At 28.9% G+C, this 20,466-nt stretch overlaps 2 protein-coding genes across 2 annotated transcripts; one reads left to right on the top strand and one right to left on the bottom strand.

Moving 5' to 3' along the window:
* Window positions 1-7,107: 7,107 nt before the first annotated feature.
* Window positions 7,108-11,607, top strand: LOC149882784 (uncharacterized). The gene is made up of 3 exons (XM_090065540.1): window positions 7,108-8,033; window positions 8,239-8,816; window positions 10,649-11,607. Exons 1-2 carry the CDS (start codon window positions 7,631-7,633, stop codon window positions 8,310-8,312), a joined length of 477 nt encoding a protein of 158 aa, XP_089921666.1. The 5' UTR covers window positions 7,108-7,630; the 3' UTR covers window positions 8,313-8,816; window positions 10,649-11,607.
* Window positions 11,608-15,138: 3,531 nt separating this feature from the next.
* Window positions 15,139-16,828, bottom strand: LOC145193117 (uncharacterized). The gene is made up of 2 exons (XM_090065511.1): window positions 16,705-16,828; window positions 15,139-15,940 (listed from the first exon to the last, which is right to left on the bottom strand). Exon 2 carries the CDS (start codon window positions 15,918-15,920, stop codon window positions 15,204-15,206), a length of 717 nt encoding a protein of 238 aa, XP_089921637.1. The 5' UTR covers window positions 15,921-15,940; window positions 16,705-16,828; the 3' UTR covers window positions 15,139-15,203.
* Window positions 16,829-20,466: the final 3,638 nt, after the last annotated feature.

Below are 20,466 nucleotides of genomic sequence, written 5' to 3'. Positions count from 1 at the left end.
TACATACGTACGAAAACACCATTCTAATTGCTTCTTTCTTACATGCTGAGTATGAATTAATTAATAAATTTATTTATATTATACTTGCTTTAATACTGATATAAATATATTCATAGATTAACAGTATATATTGTTTAATAAATGTACATATAACAAATAATTCAAACGCACTTGAATATAAATATCATGATAGACGTGAATTATAGAATTAATTTAATTTAACCCTTTGAGACTGGTGACGCTTTCAAGCGTCATTGAAACTTAACATCATCAGACGCAAGTGAAAATAATTTTTTTCTCAAAGCACAGATTGCAATGTTTCTTTGTATAATCCGGACTGTTTCAAACAACATCACACTTTGAAAGCTTTCTGATGTTTACTTTCTGATAAATTTGAAAAGAATAAATTATTTTTGAAAAATTTGTTATTTTTTATCTCAAAAAACAGACCGGACCAGGAGGAATTACATCGGCCTATCGCACTTTAAGTCAACGAATATTTCGATATAATCGCCGTTGAATTCAAAATGTATAAACTTTTACTGCAAAATTTAATGCATGTTTTTTATTATGAGCGAAAGGCAATCAGCTTTGCTAAAAATTTAAAAGTCTCTTAAAAGTTGTAAGCAGCCAGTTTTTTGATAGAAAGGGTTTTCTAGGTCCCCAAAGAAACAGGAGTTAAAAATAACATGAGTCGTAATCCATGACTTAATGTTCAAATTATAGTTTATAATTCAAGACAAATTTTTTAGTACTTAAGTTTTTAAGTCTCAGAATTTTTAAAAAAATTTTTGGCATATAGAAACTAATATTTATGTAGCAGATTGATGAAAGTCTAAAAAGATTTGGTCTAAAAAGCGTTATTTAACACATAAAGGGCGTCATTTAACACCAAAAAAGTGTCATTAACATTTAACTCCGATAAGAGTCCGATACTTTTTGTTTGTAGATCTGCAATCTTAATTAGAGCTTTGTACTATCATACATTTAAAAATTTCAATTTTGGTTTATAACATGAAAACTTGCTGGAGGATTAGGAATTGATTGGATTAAAAAAATTATGCATTGAATTGGGGATGAGCCGAAAGTTCGGCAAAATCGAACATTCGGCCATTTTGCTAATCGTTCAGTTTTGCCGAACTCTAAGCAGTTATTGAAGTTTAAGAGTTATCATTTTTGGTTTAAAACGTTAAAAAATTTTTTTTACAAATTAGTACCGTAGTTGGCAAGAATGCGTGTACTCATTGTATATAGTAATCCATAAGATTAAATTAGAGCAAATATTTTTGAGTGCTAAGGTTTGTGGGCCGACTCGGCACTACTCCTGTAGTATTTGAGCATCATTTTATTTTACAGTTAGTTTTTATTAAAAGTATATTTTAGTTTAGTAACGTTGTACTATTAATGCATATTTTTGTGCAACTGCGAGTGTATTTATCTTAAGGATAAGGCTCAAGAAAACTCCTTAAGATTTTTACACCACAAACAACCATCCTATAATTTATCTCCATTCTCATTCCATTTTTTTAAATCAAAATTTCTAAGCTCTAATATTTTAGTAAACCATGATACATTTTTCAACGTAAACTGGGCCAATAGAAATTTTTATGGATTGTCTTAATATTTAACCAAAAAGGAAAAAGGGCACATCTCAATGTTGAAAAAATTGAGAGGTCATTTTCCCCTCTGTCTACCTTCCCTCATCTCTAACTCCAGTTTCAACAAACCTGAATAGCGACTGAAGGTTGACACCGCAAATAAGTTTTGTATGTTTTTGATTTAAAAAAATGTTGAAACAGTAATGTAAATGTTTAATGGCTATGAATAGCTTACAGTTCGACTTTAACGCTATAACTAGTTTTATCTTTGTGCATTCTTTATTTATTTATTATATCTTTGTGCATTCTAGATGTAGATTAAATACAGTTAACCTACAGTCTTGAAATTAAATCTAGTTATTATTTTTTAAATGTTAAAAAGAAAAACGTTTTCAAATCAAAATTGGAATTTAAAAGACCAAAGAAAGACCTGTAGTATACGATTGATTTCGCGGTATCAATATATTCATATATCACCATAAAATCATTGATAGAATGAAGATGAAAAATAACAAATGAAAAGCGTTTGGAAAGACTATAAACGCAAATTCAGTCAGTACGACTGTAGGCTACAAATTTTATTATCTATTAACTAGAAAAAGGAGACTTAATGGATAATTTGCTGAAAACATCATGTAATCATGGTTCTATGTTCTTATAGAGGCTTTGAAAAGTATTATCATTACCTTCAAGAGTATTTCTGAATGTAATAAACAGGTAATAAACAGGTAATAAACAGGTTTTCAGAGGGTTTTAAAAGTATTTAGAAAAGAGATTTATATGAAATGGTAAAAATTTTATTGAAACAAACGTTCAAACCTTTTTGAAAACATTTTAACAAAGTCACTTAATAAATATTTTTTATTCCTTCAATATCTTTTATCCCCTCAGTATATTTTTAACTCCTCGATATTTTTTATAAAAATTCTAACTACAAACGATAATTTACTGTGTAATAACTCAGTTTTCTCTAAAATAATACCTAACAGTGGCATATAGATCTCTCTTTCTTTAGAGTGATAATCATTTATTGCAACAGATTTATAAATTGCTCATCTTATTAGGAGTTTTTTTGCTTGTTTTACTTTTTTAGGAAGCATTTGCGTTGTTTGTGTTGCCATTTTATTTCAACACAAAGGTGTTGGAATAAAATAGCTCCTTGTTTTTATATTTATAAGGTTTGTTGGATTATATTTGACACTACAAGCAATTCAACAAATGTTTCCCTTCAAATTGATCTACCAAGGACCCAAGTAGCAGCGCTCGTATGGGCCAGTGCCGGCTACGTCAGTTCTGGCGATCCATTTACGGGCCATTAAAGTTCTATGAATGGCATGCTGAAACCGATATGAGCTATTGTTGTACCGTGAAAGATTCACCAGAGCTGGTTTGCCAGATAGCAACTGCCATGTGGTCCGTTTGCAGCATGCCAATCCTGGTTATCCAAAAATGGGCCGATATATTTACACAAATGGCACTTTAGAGCTGGCTATCCACAACTGGACGTCCAGTTGTGGATAAACGTCAAGCAGTGGTTCATGGACCACTGCTCTAAAACAAAATTGAGTAGCGTTTACGGCAATTTTTTTGAAGCAAGTTTTGGACTCTCAAGATGGCGACGGAATCAACGAACGCTTAAATGAAAATTAGAAAACTGATTGTAATGAAGTTCTACATCTTGAGTTCAAATATTGATAAATATATAAGTTTCAAATAAAAAAAACTGTTTTTTTTGTTTATCATAACATTTTTTTCGCAAAAGTATTTACATAAATTTCAAATATAAATATATAATTTTTGGTTAACAAAACATATTCTTACAATAATTTGTTGCATGTTACCTTTTCTCTTTTTTCGTTTTTTATAATAAGTATGATAAAATAAGGTACAAGTTCTCAGTAAGACTAAGTATAATTTTTTATTTTTAGTTTGTTTAAATTTATTTTGTTAAATAGCAGTGAAAAAAAAGTCAAAGTTTTTAATTTAGACCAAAGAAACCTAGTTATTATATAGGTATAGGTAAAATGATAATTGCTAACCAACTTACAACTTTTGGAAGCTACCAACATAGTAATTTATTATATGTTTGTGCAGAAATCTTAAATTTCAATCAATAGTAAGTATAACAGTATATAATGTTAATAAAAAAAGTACAGTAGTGATTCTTTACTTAGATGTTTAATATATAATACATTATGAAAAAATTTAATGTCTTCTTACATGCATTTATATCTTAAACTAGAAGGGATTATTGTTAAACTTTAAGGTATAATTATTAACATTTAATGATGTAAACTAATATGTATCATACATTTTTTGATAACATACATAATGTATATTTTATTCTTAATATTATGTTTAGTAACAAGTAATGTTGTATTCAATTACAAAGGATGATGTATATTCACAGGAGCATTAAGAAAAAATGGTCAAACCAAAGATACATCCAAAAGTGACATCCAAAAAGCCGTTGTTCACTATTTGGCAGGAGCTACTGATCATAACAGTGGCAGAAAACAAAGAGCCCTAGGAAAGTCTGCTGAGATAAATAGCTTTAAACATTGTTAAATACCAATCATTGGTAGTATGGTTGCTATAATTGCAACCTGGCATAAATTATATACACAGATTGATTTTACATTTTAGTTCTAAATGTTTCTTTAAGGGATTTTGATGATGACAAATAATTTATCAATGATAATAAAAAAGTTGTAAAATAGGTAAGCCCTTATAAAACATTTCTGAAGAAATTTAAATAAACATAAATCACATCTTTTTGATATTTTTATATAATAATTTATATTATATATTATAATTATGTCATAATTTATATATATTATTAACAATTTACTTTATATATAATATAATAATTAAATCAAAAATAGTTTGTTTTTGTTAACGAATTCTTCTTTACAAGATTTATAAATAGAATTTGTTTGTTTAATTTGGTTTTATTTTGATGAAGCAGTTTATATTCATTTTGTTTTAAATTTACAAATCGAAAAGGGTGATTTAACTTAATGGTATTTTCTCTATTCCATTAATAAGGAACATTTAAATGGCAGGCTTTAATAATTTAATTAAAATAAATTAATAATCTAAAACTTTCTCTTCACATTTGAGTGATATGTAAATGCAATATATAAAACTGATGAAGAGGAACGTTACAATAATAGCGATTTACCGTTTTTGGCCCGTCACCGATTCGGCTCTGGTGAATCTATGGGCTTGCATAGGACCTTTTAGCATTTGCCAGTGGTGGCCCTTTGAAACGCCAGAGCCTGCAATGGCTAGCCAGCCCTTGGCCATAATTAAGCCAATGTGCATGGCGGCACTGCGCCAGGTCTGGCAAGCCAGGCCCAGCCCTGTTCCGTAGCCATAACCAGACTTTAACGATCATGTTTGTACAATGAATAAGGCTTTAACGATCATGTTTGTACAATGAATAAGCATTTCCCCCTCAGCATAATTTTTTAAATATTCAAGAAAAACAGAAGAGTATTTTTAAAACCATGCTCTGGAAGCATTAGGAGTTAAAAATCTTTATATTGATAAAATTCAAATTTTTCCTACCTATGTGAGGGACAATATGCTAAGATCACCTTATAAAAGAATACAACTTCAATCAAAATTGAAAAATGTTTTCTGCTGAATAATATATATGTTTATAGTGTCTTAATTCATTTTATTGTCAATTTTTTTTTTTTTTTATTTTAGTTTACATTATTTACATGTCATGATTTACATGTAATATAAATATATAAACTTGGACAATAAAAAAAAAGAGTTAATACAATACAATAGAACAGTAACAATTTAAAAAGTACCTGAAATAGAATTTTATTTGCAGTTCAAAAGTTTAGCGACAAAATATAAGACCAGTGCTGTAAAGTACGAAAGTAAAGAACCATAACTCCCGTGCATAACTTTTTGCTAAAAACGTTGCATTTAATGCTAAGCAAAGTTCAAAAAGCATTATACGTTTTCTGGATTTTGTTCTGATTGTTCTGATTTTTGTTCACCGCCATCCAAACATGAAGACTTGAGTAACATACTTCAGTCTTCATGTTTGAATTGCGGCTTGTACAAAGAATCAACAGGACAAAGAACAATTCCATCAAACTTAATCAAAGTAATCATCATTTCTTTTGAAAAGATATTTTGTCATTTCTTCGTCATCTAGACCTATTCCACTCCAGAAGCACTTCAGCAAACTTCAAATCTTCAGCTTTAACTTTTGTGAGTGAAACCCAAGACTATTGAAATTTTCTTAATTCCAACAGAATTTTTATTAATAAGCTTTTTTTCGAAATTGTCCTCTCACTGACAAATTAAGTTTTAGTCCTAGAACACACGACAAGATTTTCTTTGATCTTTCACCTTTTGATTTTTTTTGACATGAATCAACATTTAAATGTTTAAACAAAACTTATTTAAAAATTTATAAATAAAATTTATATATTAAGTTTTATAATTAAAACTCATAAAAGTATATAAAACCAGTATTAGGTTTGTTTTTATTCATATTTAATATTTTGTAAACCTCAAAAATAATTATACTGCATTATTTTTAAGCGTATTTTTCTACTTTTAACATAATTGTGTAATATTAAAAATATTAATCTTTTTGTGTCTTTTACAATAAGTTAGTAGAACTCAATGAAAATTAGATTTCGATAAATATTTTGCTTTTCAAAATATAATTTTTTTGGGAAACAGAGTCGAACCGCAAGGTTTAGTGTATCGTTTGATGTGAATTCTACTATTTCTTTAAATTTTTTATTTCACTTATCAATTTTAATAGCTTAACTGAATAAAAAGGATTATTCGTTTCTGACAAAACACATTAACTGAATTTCTCGTTTGTTTCAAACAAAAAGATTTTTGTTCCTAAAACAAACTTACTTTTTTGTACATAATAAGTAAGTGCAATGATGTAATTAAACTTTGAAATTTGTAATTGTTACCAGGAGGTGGGGGGGGGGGGGGGCGTTGTCAGCTTTTTTGAACAGGGATTGTTATCTATCCTTTATATAAAAGATATAGATAAGTTTCTAAAAGTTTCGAAATTGTAAAAATATACTTTTTACATACAAACATAATTTTTCTTCATAAATACTGAAGCTGAACCTGAGAGAAGATTAATTTCGATAAAACAAAAGTGGAAATAAAAAGACATTTGAATCCAAATGATTTGGAGCACATTCCACTTTAGTTGGGCCGTTGATTATCATATCTCAATCAAAAATGGCTGATTTATGCGCATCTAATTATAGAAGACAAGTAAAGCAGCAACTATAAATAAGTACTTTTAGTTCAATTGCTGTAAGCGATTCATCAAATGAGTTATGTCAAAAGTTAATCTTGTTACGCTAGAAACGTTTTACATACAAGATGAATTAATTTTCTTTTTAAACGTTGAAATGGATCTAATTGATATATATAGATGAACTAATTCCAGTGATCAGCTAAAATTAACAATGAAAAGTATTATATTGAAATATAAAGAGATTTTACTTGTGTTGATTTTAACTGCCAAACATGCTTTTTTTATATTATCTTTTTTTTTTTCAAGGATGCTACTGAATTATGATTTTTAGCAGCCAATGATAGTGAGTTGAGTAGTTGTTAAACTTCGTCTTTATTTAATACAATAAAGTATTTTTCTTCGACTCGATTTGTCAATACACTTTATTATTATGATAAAGTCAGCAGAGACCACTCATTAAAACTTAAAACTTGCGTCACGTTCTTCACGACTAAAACTGCGAATGAAAATTATTTTTAAAAAATATTTGAAAAAAATTCAGATATTAAAAATGGTTAAAAAATGTTAAAAAATATTGGAAATGGAAAAACTTGTTAAAAAAGTTTCAATGGTTTCAAAAAAAGATTTAAGATTTCGGTTCAGTGGATTATTGAACCATGACATCATGGCCTGTTTACTTTCTAAGCTTCCTGAGTACAAGGTTGTATGTTCATTCTATTTTTGGCAATAATTTTATAAATACTTTTAGTTTTTTAGTATAATTATGAACTTCAGAAAATTTTGGCGCTTTTTATTATTATTTGAAGTGTTACTTATAATGGTTGGAATTGTGGTAACATTGTTTGGCTTCATTGCAGATCACCGCGTCGCCATTATTATAGGGTTATGTCATGTAGGATCATTCGTTATGCTTTTGTTGATTCATTTATGTGTTTGCCCTGTAAACTGTAAAAATAGCACCGCAGAATCAACATTGCACAATGTGTCTCAAGTAATATTTGTTACTTCGAACGTTCCAGGATACGAAGAATCCATAAGATATCCAGAAGTTTATCAGAATTATACTTTCACAGATATTCATTTGTCAAGTGGAAACCACCAGTACGAAAACCAATTTCCTCAAACCAATGGGATTCAATATACAAACTCAGCAGTAATCTTTCAAGGTAGAGTACTGAATTATACTGAATTATAATAAATTATAATGAATTATACTGAATTACAATTAATCAATCCAAAACTTTAGTCTTTCCCTTTTTAATATCTCAGGCTATTGACAAATTAATTGAAGATATTGCATTTATTTTTTGTAATAGTATGACGAATAATTATAATAAGCTAAAATTTCAGCATTTTTTATTTATTATTTAGGTCACCTGATGTGTTATCCTCCTGCATATGAGCTACCATCTTATGAAGAGGCGATTGCTTCTACTTTAAGTTAATTGTTGAGTAAAGAACAATGTTTATTAAAAGTAACCTAAATATTTTAAAGCTATGCAAGCAACAAAAACATTTTGTTTTGCATTTTTCATTTTCTTTATCGCATTTTCTTCACATATTCGACATATAAAGAGTTGTTTAAAGCTATTTAGAGCGCGTTACGGGCAGGATAAACGAAATTACCAAGGTCAATAACTTACTTCCTTTAAAATTAGTTCTTTTTGAGGAAAGTTCTTCGCAATTTGAGCAGCTAAAGAACTGCATTCATGGTTTTTTTGTGGGCACTCCTCCGACACTTGATTGACTTGAAACAATTCGCTAAAACTGACCAGTTGATTTTCGTCTCGTTTAATGAAAATAAATCTTGTAAAAAAGTATTCCAAAGAGATGAGCTTTCAACAACTTGTTTAAAGATATCAAAAGACCTGGTCTTGAGTTAACAAAGTTGTACACAAAAAAGAATTTTTGCGCGATGCTGCGTCAGACTGACGATGCTAAAACTAAAGGTTAGGCCTAAAATTAATTTTTCCTAAGATAACTTTTTCTATGCTTTTTTTTTTAGAGCATTTTATTGTACTTGTAAATGGTTTTTAAGATGCTTAACCTGAAATGTTTACCATGAAATAGTATTAGCTGTACAACTACACTGTCTTACAACTATACCATTAGAAAAAGTAAAAGAATAGTCATTATTTTGATGAACAATTTATTGTTATACTAAATGACTAAGAAAAACCTATCTACCGACACAGAAATACTATTTGCATTCATATGAATATATATTAATAAAAATCCGCTTATCTCTATCACGGCTAATCTATAATATCTATCTCGGCTTATCCATAATTTCTACAACGGCTCATAAAACCGTCATCCAGGTTGTTTGATTACTACATCATGATATATTTACTTTGAGAATATATTTGCATATGTTTTCTGTGTTTAATTCAAAATTAAATATGAATAGGTCTCTGTCCAATGTCTCCGTCCAATATACCAAAAATATGCGTTTATCTGATCTCTTAGTGTAACAAGTTTTTTTAGATTTTTTAATAACTGTGAATGTATTTATTTAGCGCAAAGATAGTTAATAAACGGGACCAGATAACTGAAGTAATTAAAACTTTTAACGTTTGTATAAATAAGCAACAAGTTATCTTAACGTTTGTGTAACTAAGAAATAACTTATCTTAATGGGTCGCAATAATTATACTTAACCTTATTGAAACTCTTAAATCGGGGAGTTTTTTTTTTATTAAAATTCTTTTTTAAAACTTTCTTACACAAAAAATGATGTTATTGCAATAGTGTATTTAAACCCCGTTCTTCGTCTCCCACGCATCTTTGGTGATCTCTATTTACCTCAACATGAACACGAAGTATTGATTGTTTGATTTTTTTATTCTCAGTTTAAAAAGCTAATACACTAAAAGATATTAGTGTTAGTAATTCAATTGCGGAAAGCGCTAGAACATCTGACGACACTTCATAGTTAAGAGTATTAATAATTTTTAACCAACAATTCTTGTAAACATTTTAAATTACTTTGTTTTTAATGGTGATTTTTGAAGACAATTTAAGGAAATGTATGCTATAGCAATAACGCGAAAATTTGTAAATGGCAGAGTTTTATATTTTTGAAAATACATCCTCATTTATCTTTTTGAAAATTACACTACTATAAGGCTATAGATATTCAACAAACTTATATACTCCCTCTAGACTCTGCTCTACAAGACTTATATTTACTAGATTAGATCTAGTATCTGGTCACATTCTTTAGTTAATTTAAAGAGTAATGATGCTCGTTATTTTTAATTGAACTGAATGTTTATATGCATAGGGCTGCTGATTCTGATTATTACTGTTTATGACAGCTAATCCCAGTTACAAACCAAATGCAGCTAATGTTCTAGTATCAATCGAAGGAAAATTAAATGTTTCACAGTTCTCTGAGTGATAAATCTAGCAATTCTAGGTCTTTCAATAAAATTATTGTTATTTCTTGTCTTTTCAATAAAGCTATTGAGATAAGTGAAATAGGTTTAAATCTAATAATTTGTTGTATTGTGTAAAATCAAGATAAAAGGTAAGGTATTATTGAAATTATAGCCCCCAAAAAATTAAATTAAGTGTGGAATGGGTGCTTTTTTATGTTCGCAAATTAAAATCTTTTTTATTAAGGTTAACTTTGCTTACTGACACTTTTTATGTACATAATTTTAAAGTTATTATGTAGCCAGACTTTTTTTTAATATAATAATATCTGTCTGATGGGTAAAAAGGCTTTTTTTGCAACTTGCACTACTGGGCCTAATGTTTTTTTTTTTATTCACAGGAAGGGGAAAAAACGAACTAGGAATCCAGAGGCCTGGAAATGTAATGTAAACAAAATGAGATGCCAATGAGTACAAAAGCAGGTAAAAAGCCTTAAAAAGAAAGAGAAAACTGCAAAAAGTAAAGAACTGCTCTAACTTCAAATTTAAATGCTATAGATGTTCCTACCACAGTTTATTGAATTATATTTGGAATCTTGATGAGGAGAAGAAGTCACACATTTGTACCAGCTATAGGAACAATTTTGTCAGGAAAGGAGATGCAAAGCAACTAAAAAACATATTACAATTATTTGACAAAAATTAACATTTGTTTTCAGCAAGGCAGTATCTGCATTTAGTTCATAAAAAAGATAATCAGGGTGTCCTGTTCTTAACTTCCATCTGGAAAATGTCATAATTTTTTCTAAGGCTAAGGTGTCGAATTTTTTATTTATTTAAGAGAGTGTCTGTTTACAATCCACATCTTTCACTGGTCTAAGGGCCAGTCTGGTAGATCAGGAAATGACATGGCATTGGCTTTTCTAAAAATTTTAGAGTATCTCTTCCTTATTCTTATTGAACCTTCTTTTCACATAAAGAACCTCACTCTATGGTCTAATTTGTATGTTCTTCAAAATAGAAACAGCACTGCTATTATGCTATTTTTGAATAGATATCCAGTGGTTGAAATTATCAATGAAAAGTTTTCTAAAAGTGGCCATGGCTGCTTTGTTTGAAGTTAATGTAGTATATAGCAGTATTAACTATAGCTTGAAGAAGACAGATATTTAGTCCCTTGAGCTTGATCAGAAAGTTTATGATTATGTGGCTGGTGTTATGTACTCATCTTTTCATTCACATATTGCATTAAACATTAAAAATGTATAACTGATATTGGCTTATTCCCCATGATGTATGGCTTTTACTAATTTTTTTGGGTGTACTTTTCTGCATTGAAATAAAGTTATTTTCTTTTTAATATTCGATGACAATTTATTTTACATAATGTTTTACTGACCCCCAGTAAAAAATGGTTTTCAAAATCATATTCGTTCTCTAATTTGATTACAAAAATTGTAATCAAATTTGATTATAGTTTTTGTAACCAAATTTGAAACAGTTTTTGTAATCAAATTTGATTACAACTTTTGTAATCAAATTTGATTACAATGTTTGTAATCAAGTTTGATTACAATTTTTGTAATCAAATTTGATTACAACTTTTGTAATGAAATTTGATTACAATTTTTGTAACCAACTTTGACTGTGTGAATTTCAAAACTAACTTGTGCCATTTTTTGTTAAAAAAACAAGAGAAAGAATGTATTAGATGGTTTTAGTTATTTATAATTATATTTAATAGTTGTATATAATATTCTTTTTTATTGCTCCTTGAACAGCTTTTTTTTTAAACATTAAAGAACAAAGTAATAATAGAAATTGAAAAAGATAAATTCTATGTTGATAACGATAGCACAGCATTTTTCCTTAAAATATAATTTTATTGAATCAGAAATTCCAGGAACTAAGGGAATTTGTTAAGAAATATAAACCTGTCTCACCATCTTATCGAGTGGACATAGAATATACTCAATTAAATTTGAAGAATATTTACACCAAACTGCCGAGTTATGCAAGACTTATTACAGTTGGAGGCCATGTCAAGTACACTTTACAAGATATTATACCATAGCGAACAAATTATCAAGAGCAACATCTTGTCTCTTGGAGAATTGTCAGAAGAGGCCCAAGAAGCTAAAAATAAAGACTATAAATTTTATAGACAATGGAACAGTAGGAAAAAGTCAAGAAAAAAAAGTCACAACCACGATCTGATGTCAAAATCACGATCTGATGTCAAAATCACGATCTGATGTCAAAATCACGATCTGATGTACATGTTACTTTCATCATCTGATCTTTACTTAAGTTATCTTAGATGTAAATGAGCAAAAGTGAATAAGATCCAGAAGCCTTACATTTACTTGATTTGGATGATTCTAATATTACCATTTAACATGTTTTAGATTGTTTGTTATCGTTTCACAATAGTTTACAAACATTACATTTTCTGTTAAAGTAATTAAATATATTCTAAGTATGTATTAACGTTTTTCTTATTTACAAAAATGTGACCTTATTAATGCTTATTTCTTGGAGTAAAAATGCTGTACGATAGGTCTGTTTGAGGATTGACACTGATATTGGCTAAAATTACGCGGTTGCTAGAGCTCCTGAATTTTCATAGCAACCGCTGCTATGGAAATTATCACCATTAAATCCAGCATTGTTGATTTTGCGGGGGTAGTCTGCTTCTGTTTTGGAGATAACAATATTGGCCACGTTTTTGGCTTTTCGTCACAATGTGCGTTGGCGTTTTGGTAGTAATAGTTGTCCAACGTTTTCTAATTGTAAATAGCACTGGACCGTTGTGTCTCAAAAATCTGTTTAATTCCATCCATAGTTTTATTGGTTTGCTTCATCGTTTATCAAAAAAGATTGAGAAAAAAGACTGGCGATGTATTTATGTCTGCATCATTTTACTAGAAATGTACTCGTAGTTTTTCTGCTTCATAGGTTCACTTAGATTCTGATGTTCTTAAAAATGATCTGGAATACTTTTGCAATTATTGCCCTACCATAAAAGTCAACTTTCAAGTGATTTTTGTCGGCAGTAGTCACAGAAGGTCGGAAAGTTTATAATAGTGCGGTAAAGTTTGCTAAAAGGTTTAATTTTTTATGATAAAGTTTTGAATTTTTTTTTGGTGTTAAACAAAATTTTTTTTCAATTCTCTGCAAGCATGCAGACGAAACAGCCTCTTTTTCATAACTATTCAAATATAGCTTTAAATGAGCGTTCTTCGAATTTTAATAATTGACAATTTAAAACCATATAAAAAAAATTTTCACTTTATGTAAACAATCAAACTAGGTACATTTAGGCAGTTTAGTGCTGCCATTCGCGTAAAAAAATTTTCATGAACACTTTTCAGAAATATAGCAACACCGAATTGAATTTCCATAAGGCTCCGTTTATTAACTTTTTGGTTAAAATGAATGCATTTTACTTTTAATACAAGCTAAAAGTAATGTTATAAACCAGTACGCTATCACTGTTAGAATTGGAACTAAAAAGTTTTGACAAAATACAGGAGAATTGTTTTCAATAAAATTTTTTTTGTTTGTGGCTAGATTAAACATCAGAACATTCATTACATTCAGGATCTGCAACAAAACTATTTTAGTTTTTATCGATTTTCGTCTTTCAGAAATTGCTAACATTTTTGTTGAACTGTTTTCATTTTTTAGCGTTAAATGGGGGGGGGGGGGGGGGGGGGGGGGGGATTGAAAATAAATAAACTGTTAATGAATTCTTTTTCTCCAAAAAAAATATACTTTCTACAACAGCATTTTTTAAAATGATATAACAATCCGTACAAGTTTTTTCTCAAGTTTAAGTTTCAAATTTTCTCTGTTTAATTTTAAGCATTAAAATATTTCAAGACATCGCACTTATTTCATTTTACTATTTTTGGCCTATATACACTGCTTCGAGTCACTAGATTTAGAAATGATAGAAGTGTAAGAGTGCTGAAGACGATTGAATATCAAGACGATAGCTAGCAACAGTCTTGTTTTTTTAAAAGTTACTTTTTCATTTTGCCAATTTATTTCTTTAATTTACTTTTTATCGCCAATTGCTGGTTTACGGCAGGATTCAATCTTTATGTTGTGCTAAGAATGATTGCTTTATGTTGTGCTCAGGATAACTGCTTTACGTTGTGCTGAGAATGACTAAATTTCTTGATACAATTATTTCTGGAATTTTTGTTTTTATGCTTGCATTATCATTGAATGACAATTTTCTCAACTTTCCGGTTTTTTTTTTTTTCTTTTTTTCAAATTTGGTATAGTAAAGTTTGTTTTCAAATTTATGACCTTAGCACATTTTGCAGTTTTTTGAAAATAATTAAAAACCTTTGCACTACTTCATCACTACTGCAAAAATTGTTTTTTACATTGGGTTCTTATCAAGTCATTAAGACCTGCACTTGTGTATTCAAATTAGAGAGTGATACAGTATCGGAACTTTTATACTAGATAGTTATATTATTGATTTTTACGGGGTATTAAGAACTGCTTTTGCTTTACTCGCTAACTCAAACAAAACTGTTGAAGTTTTAGGATATTTTTTTAAAATTGACTTGAATACAACTTTTATAAATAATGCTTCCAAATACAAGTAATCGTAAAAGTATTGTTTAAAAAGTTATACTTTAAATGTCATTAGTGATTGCAGAATGTCCCCAGAACGCAGGAAATTTAAAAATTGGGTGCCTGTCTAGCGAAGATTACTAAGCTAATCAGGTTTTAGCTCCATTCCTCATGCTACTTATTATCTAAAACATCTTGTTCTACACACAAAAGGTAAGAGCCCAACGTTGCGGCAATCATTCAGCTCAAAAGTAGCTTGAGCTGCATAATTACTCAAAATTAAATAAATAACAAATAAAGTTAATTGTATTTCAATTTATACTGGATTAAACAATTATAAACTGCTGGTCTTAGGGGTTTTTATGTTTGTTCTTCCTTCTTTGATTGTTTTTCTTCCTTGTTTGATTTTTGTTCTTCCTTCTTTGATTTTTGTTCTTCCTTCTTTGATTGTTTTTCTTCCTTCTTTGATTGTTGTTCTTCCTTCGTTAATTGTTGTTCTTCCTTCTTTGATTGTTGCTCTTCCTTCTTTGACTGTTGCTCTTCCTTCTTTGATTGTTGTTCTTCCTTCTTTGATTGTTGTTCATTTTGCTTCGAACTTTTTTCTTTCTTCTTTGATTTTTTTTTGTCTTTTTTAAAAGGCACAATTAAAACTGGTATTTGAGTGTTGTGCATTATATAATCGCTGGTTGTTCCGAGCAAAGTTCTGCTTATTTTGCCAATCCCTCTTTGTCCGGTCACAATCACACAAGCATTGTTATTTTCTGCAATCCGGCAAATTGTGTGACCGATGCTATTTTTTTGAGGAGCAAGATATGGTGTGAACTTTATGTTTTTTAATACGCACTTCGCCTTAAATTTTTCCAACACCTTTTCGCTCGTTGAAAGTCTTTTATACACAGATTCGTAGCGATTTGCTTTCCCCTCAACAAATGTTTCTATGGATCGGTTAGGCGTTTCTTGCACATGAACTAGCAGAGCTGTATCTTCACTTCTGTGGTAATTTTCTACATACCAATTGAAAGCATGTTCGGACTGCTTGCTACCGTCAATAGCAATACAATTTTTTCTTTCGGTCATCTTGAAACTTATTTTAAAAGCTAAAAAATAGTTTATTAATGAATTATTTTAAAAGCTAAAAAATAGTTTATTAATGAATTATTTTAAAAGCTAAAAAATAGTTTATTAATAAATTATTTTAAAAGTTGAAAAATAGATTTAAATGAATTATTTTAAAAGCTAAAAAATAAAAAACAAACATTTAAATGAGAAACGTTTTTTTGCGGTTTATAAAATTTTTGCGTAAATTTAAATCCAATAAAAGTTTTACAGATTTTTTTTGTGAGGCTTATCTTTTAAGCTCAAGTTATAAATTCAATTTTACAAATAAATTTGGTTTTACAAAGTTTATGAATAAACTTAATTTTAGAAATTTTATTTATATATGGTTTGTTAGTTTATTTTATTTACATATTTTCTAAGCTTTACTTGTTCTTACCTTTTCTTAGCCTTAATTAAGCCTGGTAATAACTCTTATATATTTTGTTTTGAATTGTTATTTAGAATTTTAATAAACATTTCTCTGTCCCAAAATATTTTTCCGATTTCATAAAAGACTTCGCAACATTATTTTAAGGTAGAGAGAGGATTATTTAGAAATTTAGTTTGCAAATGTTAAATAAACCGACATTTTGACTGATATAAGTTGAGATGATAATTGAGTGAAATATGTTGTAAAAAATTTTTTAAAAAGTAATAAAGGTGCAAATGTGCTTCACATGTTAAGCAAACATTTTTAATGTTTATATTTGTAAGCAGAGTTCACTAAAAGCTCATTACAAAGTCTGCAACTAAAGTTACTCACCACTAGCAATTATTGCATATTAAGCTTGATAGTAATATAACTGTTGAGTTATATAACCATATAAAGTTACTAACCACTAACAATGTACACAAACATGCTCCAAAAGAACATGAAAAGGTACAAACACATCTTAATATTTCATGTTGTTTTGCATAGTTACCGTGAATGTGGTAAATTAGAGTATCGTTGGATTTCCTTGTCATGAATGGTATACCATTACGAATGGATTTGAACTTCAACCGCATGAAAAGCAGTTTTTGTAAAAATAAGAATTCAATTGAAGCAACTCATTCTCAAACAGGATACTATGAAAATTGAAATAACTTATTGTGCTTTAAACGGCTTTAACAATGTCTCTAAGAACTTTAAAATATATAACTAACTATGTTTTATCATGCTGTTTGTTTGCGACACTGAAGCTTTTATCAAAAAATACAAATATTCCGTAGAAACTAACTTTAAAAAAGTCGTGCTTTCTGCCTCGTATAGAAAACAACAAGTCAGTTAATGAATGCTATATAAGAGTAGTTTCTGAAAATATTCTAGTAAAGTGAACTCTTACTAAAGAATTTAGGATAATTTTTTTTTTCTATTTATTCAAAACGTTTAGGTTTGAAAACATGCTTGAGTTTTATACCCTGCTCACACTGACAATGAAGAATGTTTCAATCGTAGAATTTTAAACTCATTCGCTATTCACACCGATTTTATAAGCACTTTTTATTAACTTAAGAAGAATTTAAAAACGTTTTTGTTTTATCCTCGTTTTCAAGGGAAACTGATTGAAAATGGCGAAAAAAGTCCGAAAAATGAAAGTTTTAGTTAAAATAGAAAGTTTCCGAAAATCGGGGTAATGAAGACACATCGATGGTAATTTTAAATGGAGCGGTTGAAAAGATAAAACTTTTTTAACGTAAACAAAGTTTCATTTAAAACCCCATTTTAACTTAACGTGTATCGTGTAAACACAGTTTTAATTTAAGTGTCATAGTTAAAAATAGAATAACATAAACTAAGAATCATTTATTAAACATAATCATTGTTAATTAAGATTGTTTATTTCAAAAAGTTCAGTTTCAGAATTGCATTATTCACTTGATTGTTTTGACAACGACAGAATTTTGCATTCATGAGTAAATAAATTCATGCTAATGCATAAACTACTAAATGATTCTTCAGATTCTTAAATTCAATTAATCCACTAAAATTTTATACTGGCTCTTTTACCTCTGAGTGCATTTTACAAATTCAGCCCAGCTTTTGCTGTATGGGACTTACGCACAAAATCATAACTTTAAAAATTTATGCACATAATCATACCTTGGGAAATTTTCATCAAATTCCTAATAAAACCTTAATTTTTATTTATCATTACGAATCAATCTATTTTAAATAATTTAGACTTAAGTAGGTGGTCATCGGCAACACAAGACTTTTTTAATAATAACTAAATCTTTTTAGCTTTTAAATATTTGGAAGTTTTCATACCAACTTTTCAATTTATTTACGTAGTTTCTACGGTTTACATTGAAGTAATTGTGCAACTTTTTTTATTTGACGATTTATGCAAGACGCAAATAAAACTGAAAACATGGGCGCGGTGTAAAACAATTGCTGGTACTTTCTATGTAAATTTCTGTTTTAATTGTATTGTCGTTGAATAGAAACAACTTTTCGTAGTTTTTCGAACAGTCAATCCAACTGCAATTGCGAAAGATTTATTTATTTTGAATATTATGAATTGGAACTTGGTATAAAGCCGTCCTTTTTATTTTAATTCAATTTTTTTTTTTTTTCATTCACAGGCGTCCGCGTACGAATAAAATAAGAAAATCTCTACCTAAAATTCTGCAAACTTCTCAACTAAGGCAGCGACATTAACATATCTAAGCACTATTGTTAGTAAGCAGTATCACATGTCAAATACACACGGATACTCAGCACATTTCTGATCATTTTGTTTTAAGTGCATTGTCTTAAGATAATGCAGATCTGTGCCAGAATATTTTCAAATTTTGCTGGAAAAGTAGGGTGGCAGATTGAGAAAAAAAAGATTCAATCTTTAAAAAAAAAAAAAAAAGATTCAATCTTTAAAAAAAAAAAAATGATTCAATCTTTAAAAAAGATATTTGTTGAATTACAAACAAAAAAAAAAAAGATTAACTTTTTGAATTTGTATTTTAAATAAAAATATAAAAATTTTTGCTCAACATTAACTTCTTTACAAAAACAAAACAAAAAAAAAAACATTGAAAGTCAATGCTGTCATTTTAAAGTCACTTAAAATTGCCTTCATAAGTTAGGAACTACTTTAATTTGAATTACTGTGCCAAGGGTTTGACGTTTGATATGAAAATACATGTTAAGATTTGTTATCGTGTACTTTTTTTTTTTTTTTTGAGAGGAAAAAAGGGTGTCATGGATTATGTAAAGCAATATAAAAAATTATCAGTCGAATATATGGTTCCGTCATGTTTGCAAATGATCAGTTAAGCGTGAATACTTGGGCAAGTACCGTAATTAGCGAATTTCTTTTCCATAACCAAACTGTTTTCAATCGTTACCATAACTACCAAATAGCAACAAGTTTACCTTTTTTTGAGGATTATATTATTAGCTACTCTTATCAGATACCTTGACAATTTACATTTGGCATTTTTATCATTTTATAATTTTTGTAAATTTTGCTGATACTGTATTCTATCATTGGCATTTTTAGAATATTTATTATCCAGAATATTTTTAAAAAACCAGTTTTGAAAAAGTTTCCAATTCTTTTTACTTGTTTGCTGTTTTTTAAATAGCAACACAAATTCAAAAGTTCAAAAATATGAAAAGTCCATAATTTTTTTTTTTTTGTTTTTTAAATTTCCGTCTCCCTAATTTTTATGTAGAGTAAAACACCCAGTGTTTTTAATCCTTACTCATGTCGTTTCATCAAATTTCGTTGCACCAGCTCAATGACGTCGTATCACCCGAAAAATAAACATAAACTTAATATTTAATTTAAATTTTGTATCAATATTGTAATTGAATTGAAAGACTTGGGCTTAAACCTAAAGCTTTAGATATTTTTATGTTAAGTTACAAAAGAACAGGTAGGTAGTTAGACCTATCTTTTCTTTTATAATTTAACATAAAAATATCTAAAGCTTTAGGCAAGCCCAAGTCTATCACAGAATTAGAAGCGTATTGTATAACTGCCATTTTCTTTTTAACCTTATTCTTAGGTTTATCTAATAAGATTAGCTTCCTCTTTGCCACCACGTGGTTGGCTTACAAAATTTCCTTTTAAAAATACTGATTAGGAAACAAATACTGGTCTTTGGGTATTATTATGTCAGCTACTGGTCAAAACCGTTACATAAATATTTATAGGGAGCTTCATGATTCATATAACCCTTAGCAGATTTACCAAAGCGAATAAGTTTGGAGGCAATAATTGGTATACAGTCATGAGGATTGTCTGGTTAGCATATATAATAAGAGGGAGAGGAAGACATTCGTCAGCATATTAACTGCCAGATAATATCCGTTAATATTTGTCAGTACTAGTTTTTTCTGCCAGTTAACTTTTATTTATAAATATAAGTTATTAACTGATTTTGTGAACAAAAATTGCTGGGTCTGTTAACTTAGATTAGAACAGGATAATGTAGGTTGGTTTAGGTTTGGCTAAACTAAGTTAGGATAGATTAGGCAAAGCTAATTTTATTTAGGATAGGTTAGGCTATGCTAGGCTAGACTAGGCTAATGTAGATT

This window comes from Hydra viridissima, unplaced genomic scaffold, assembly GCF_058129835.1.
Source record: "Hydra viridissima isolate aposymbiotic clone 2 unplaced genomic scaffold, HvirCarnegie_v1 scaffold_10, whole genome shotgun sequence".
NCBI lineage: Eukaryota > Metazoa > Cnidaria > Hydrozoa > Anthoathecata > Hydridae > Hydra > Hydra viridissima.
Note: the sequence above shows the minus strand (reverse complement) of the source record. Positions and strands in the feature narration are given on the sequence as shown.

Bases quoted from the DNA above. Each gene is read 5' to 3' on its own strand.
- LOC145193117 (XM_090065511.1), bottom strand. From the start codon at position 15,920: ATGACCGAAAGAAAAAATTGTATTGCTATTGACGGTAGCAAGCAGTCC.
- LOC149882784 (XM_090065540.1), top strand. From the start codon at position 7,631: ATGAACTTCAGAAAATTTTGGCGCTTTTTATTATTATTTGAAGTGTTA. The intron at 8,034-8,238 runs GTAGAGTACTGA...TTTATTATTTAG, and splicing joins CTCAGCAGTAATCTTTCAAG to GTCACCTGATGTGTTATCCT.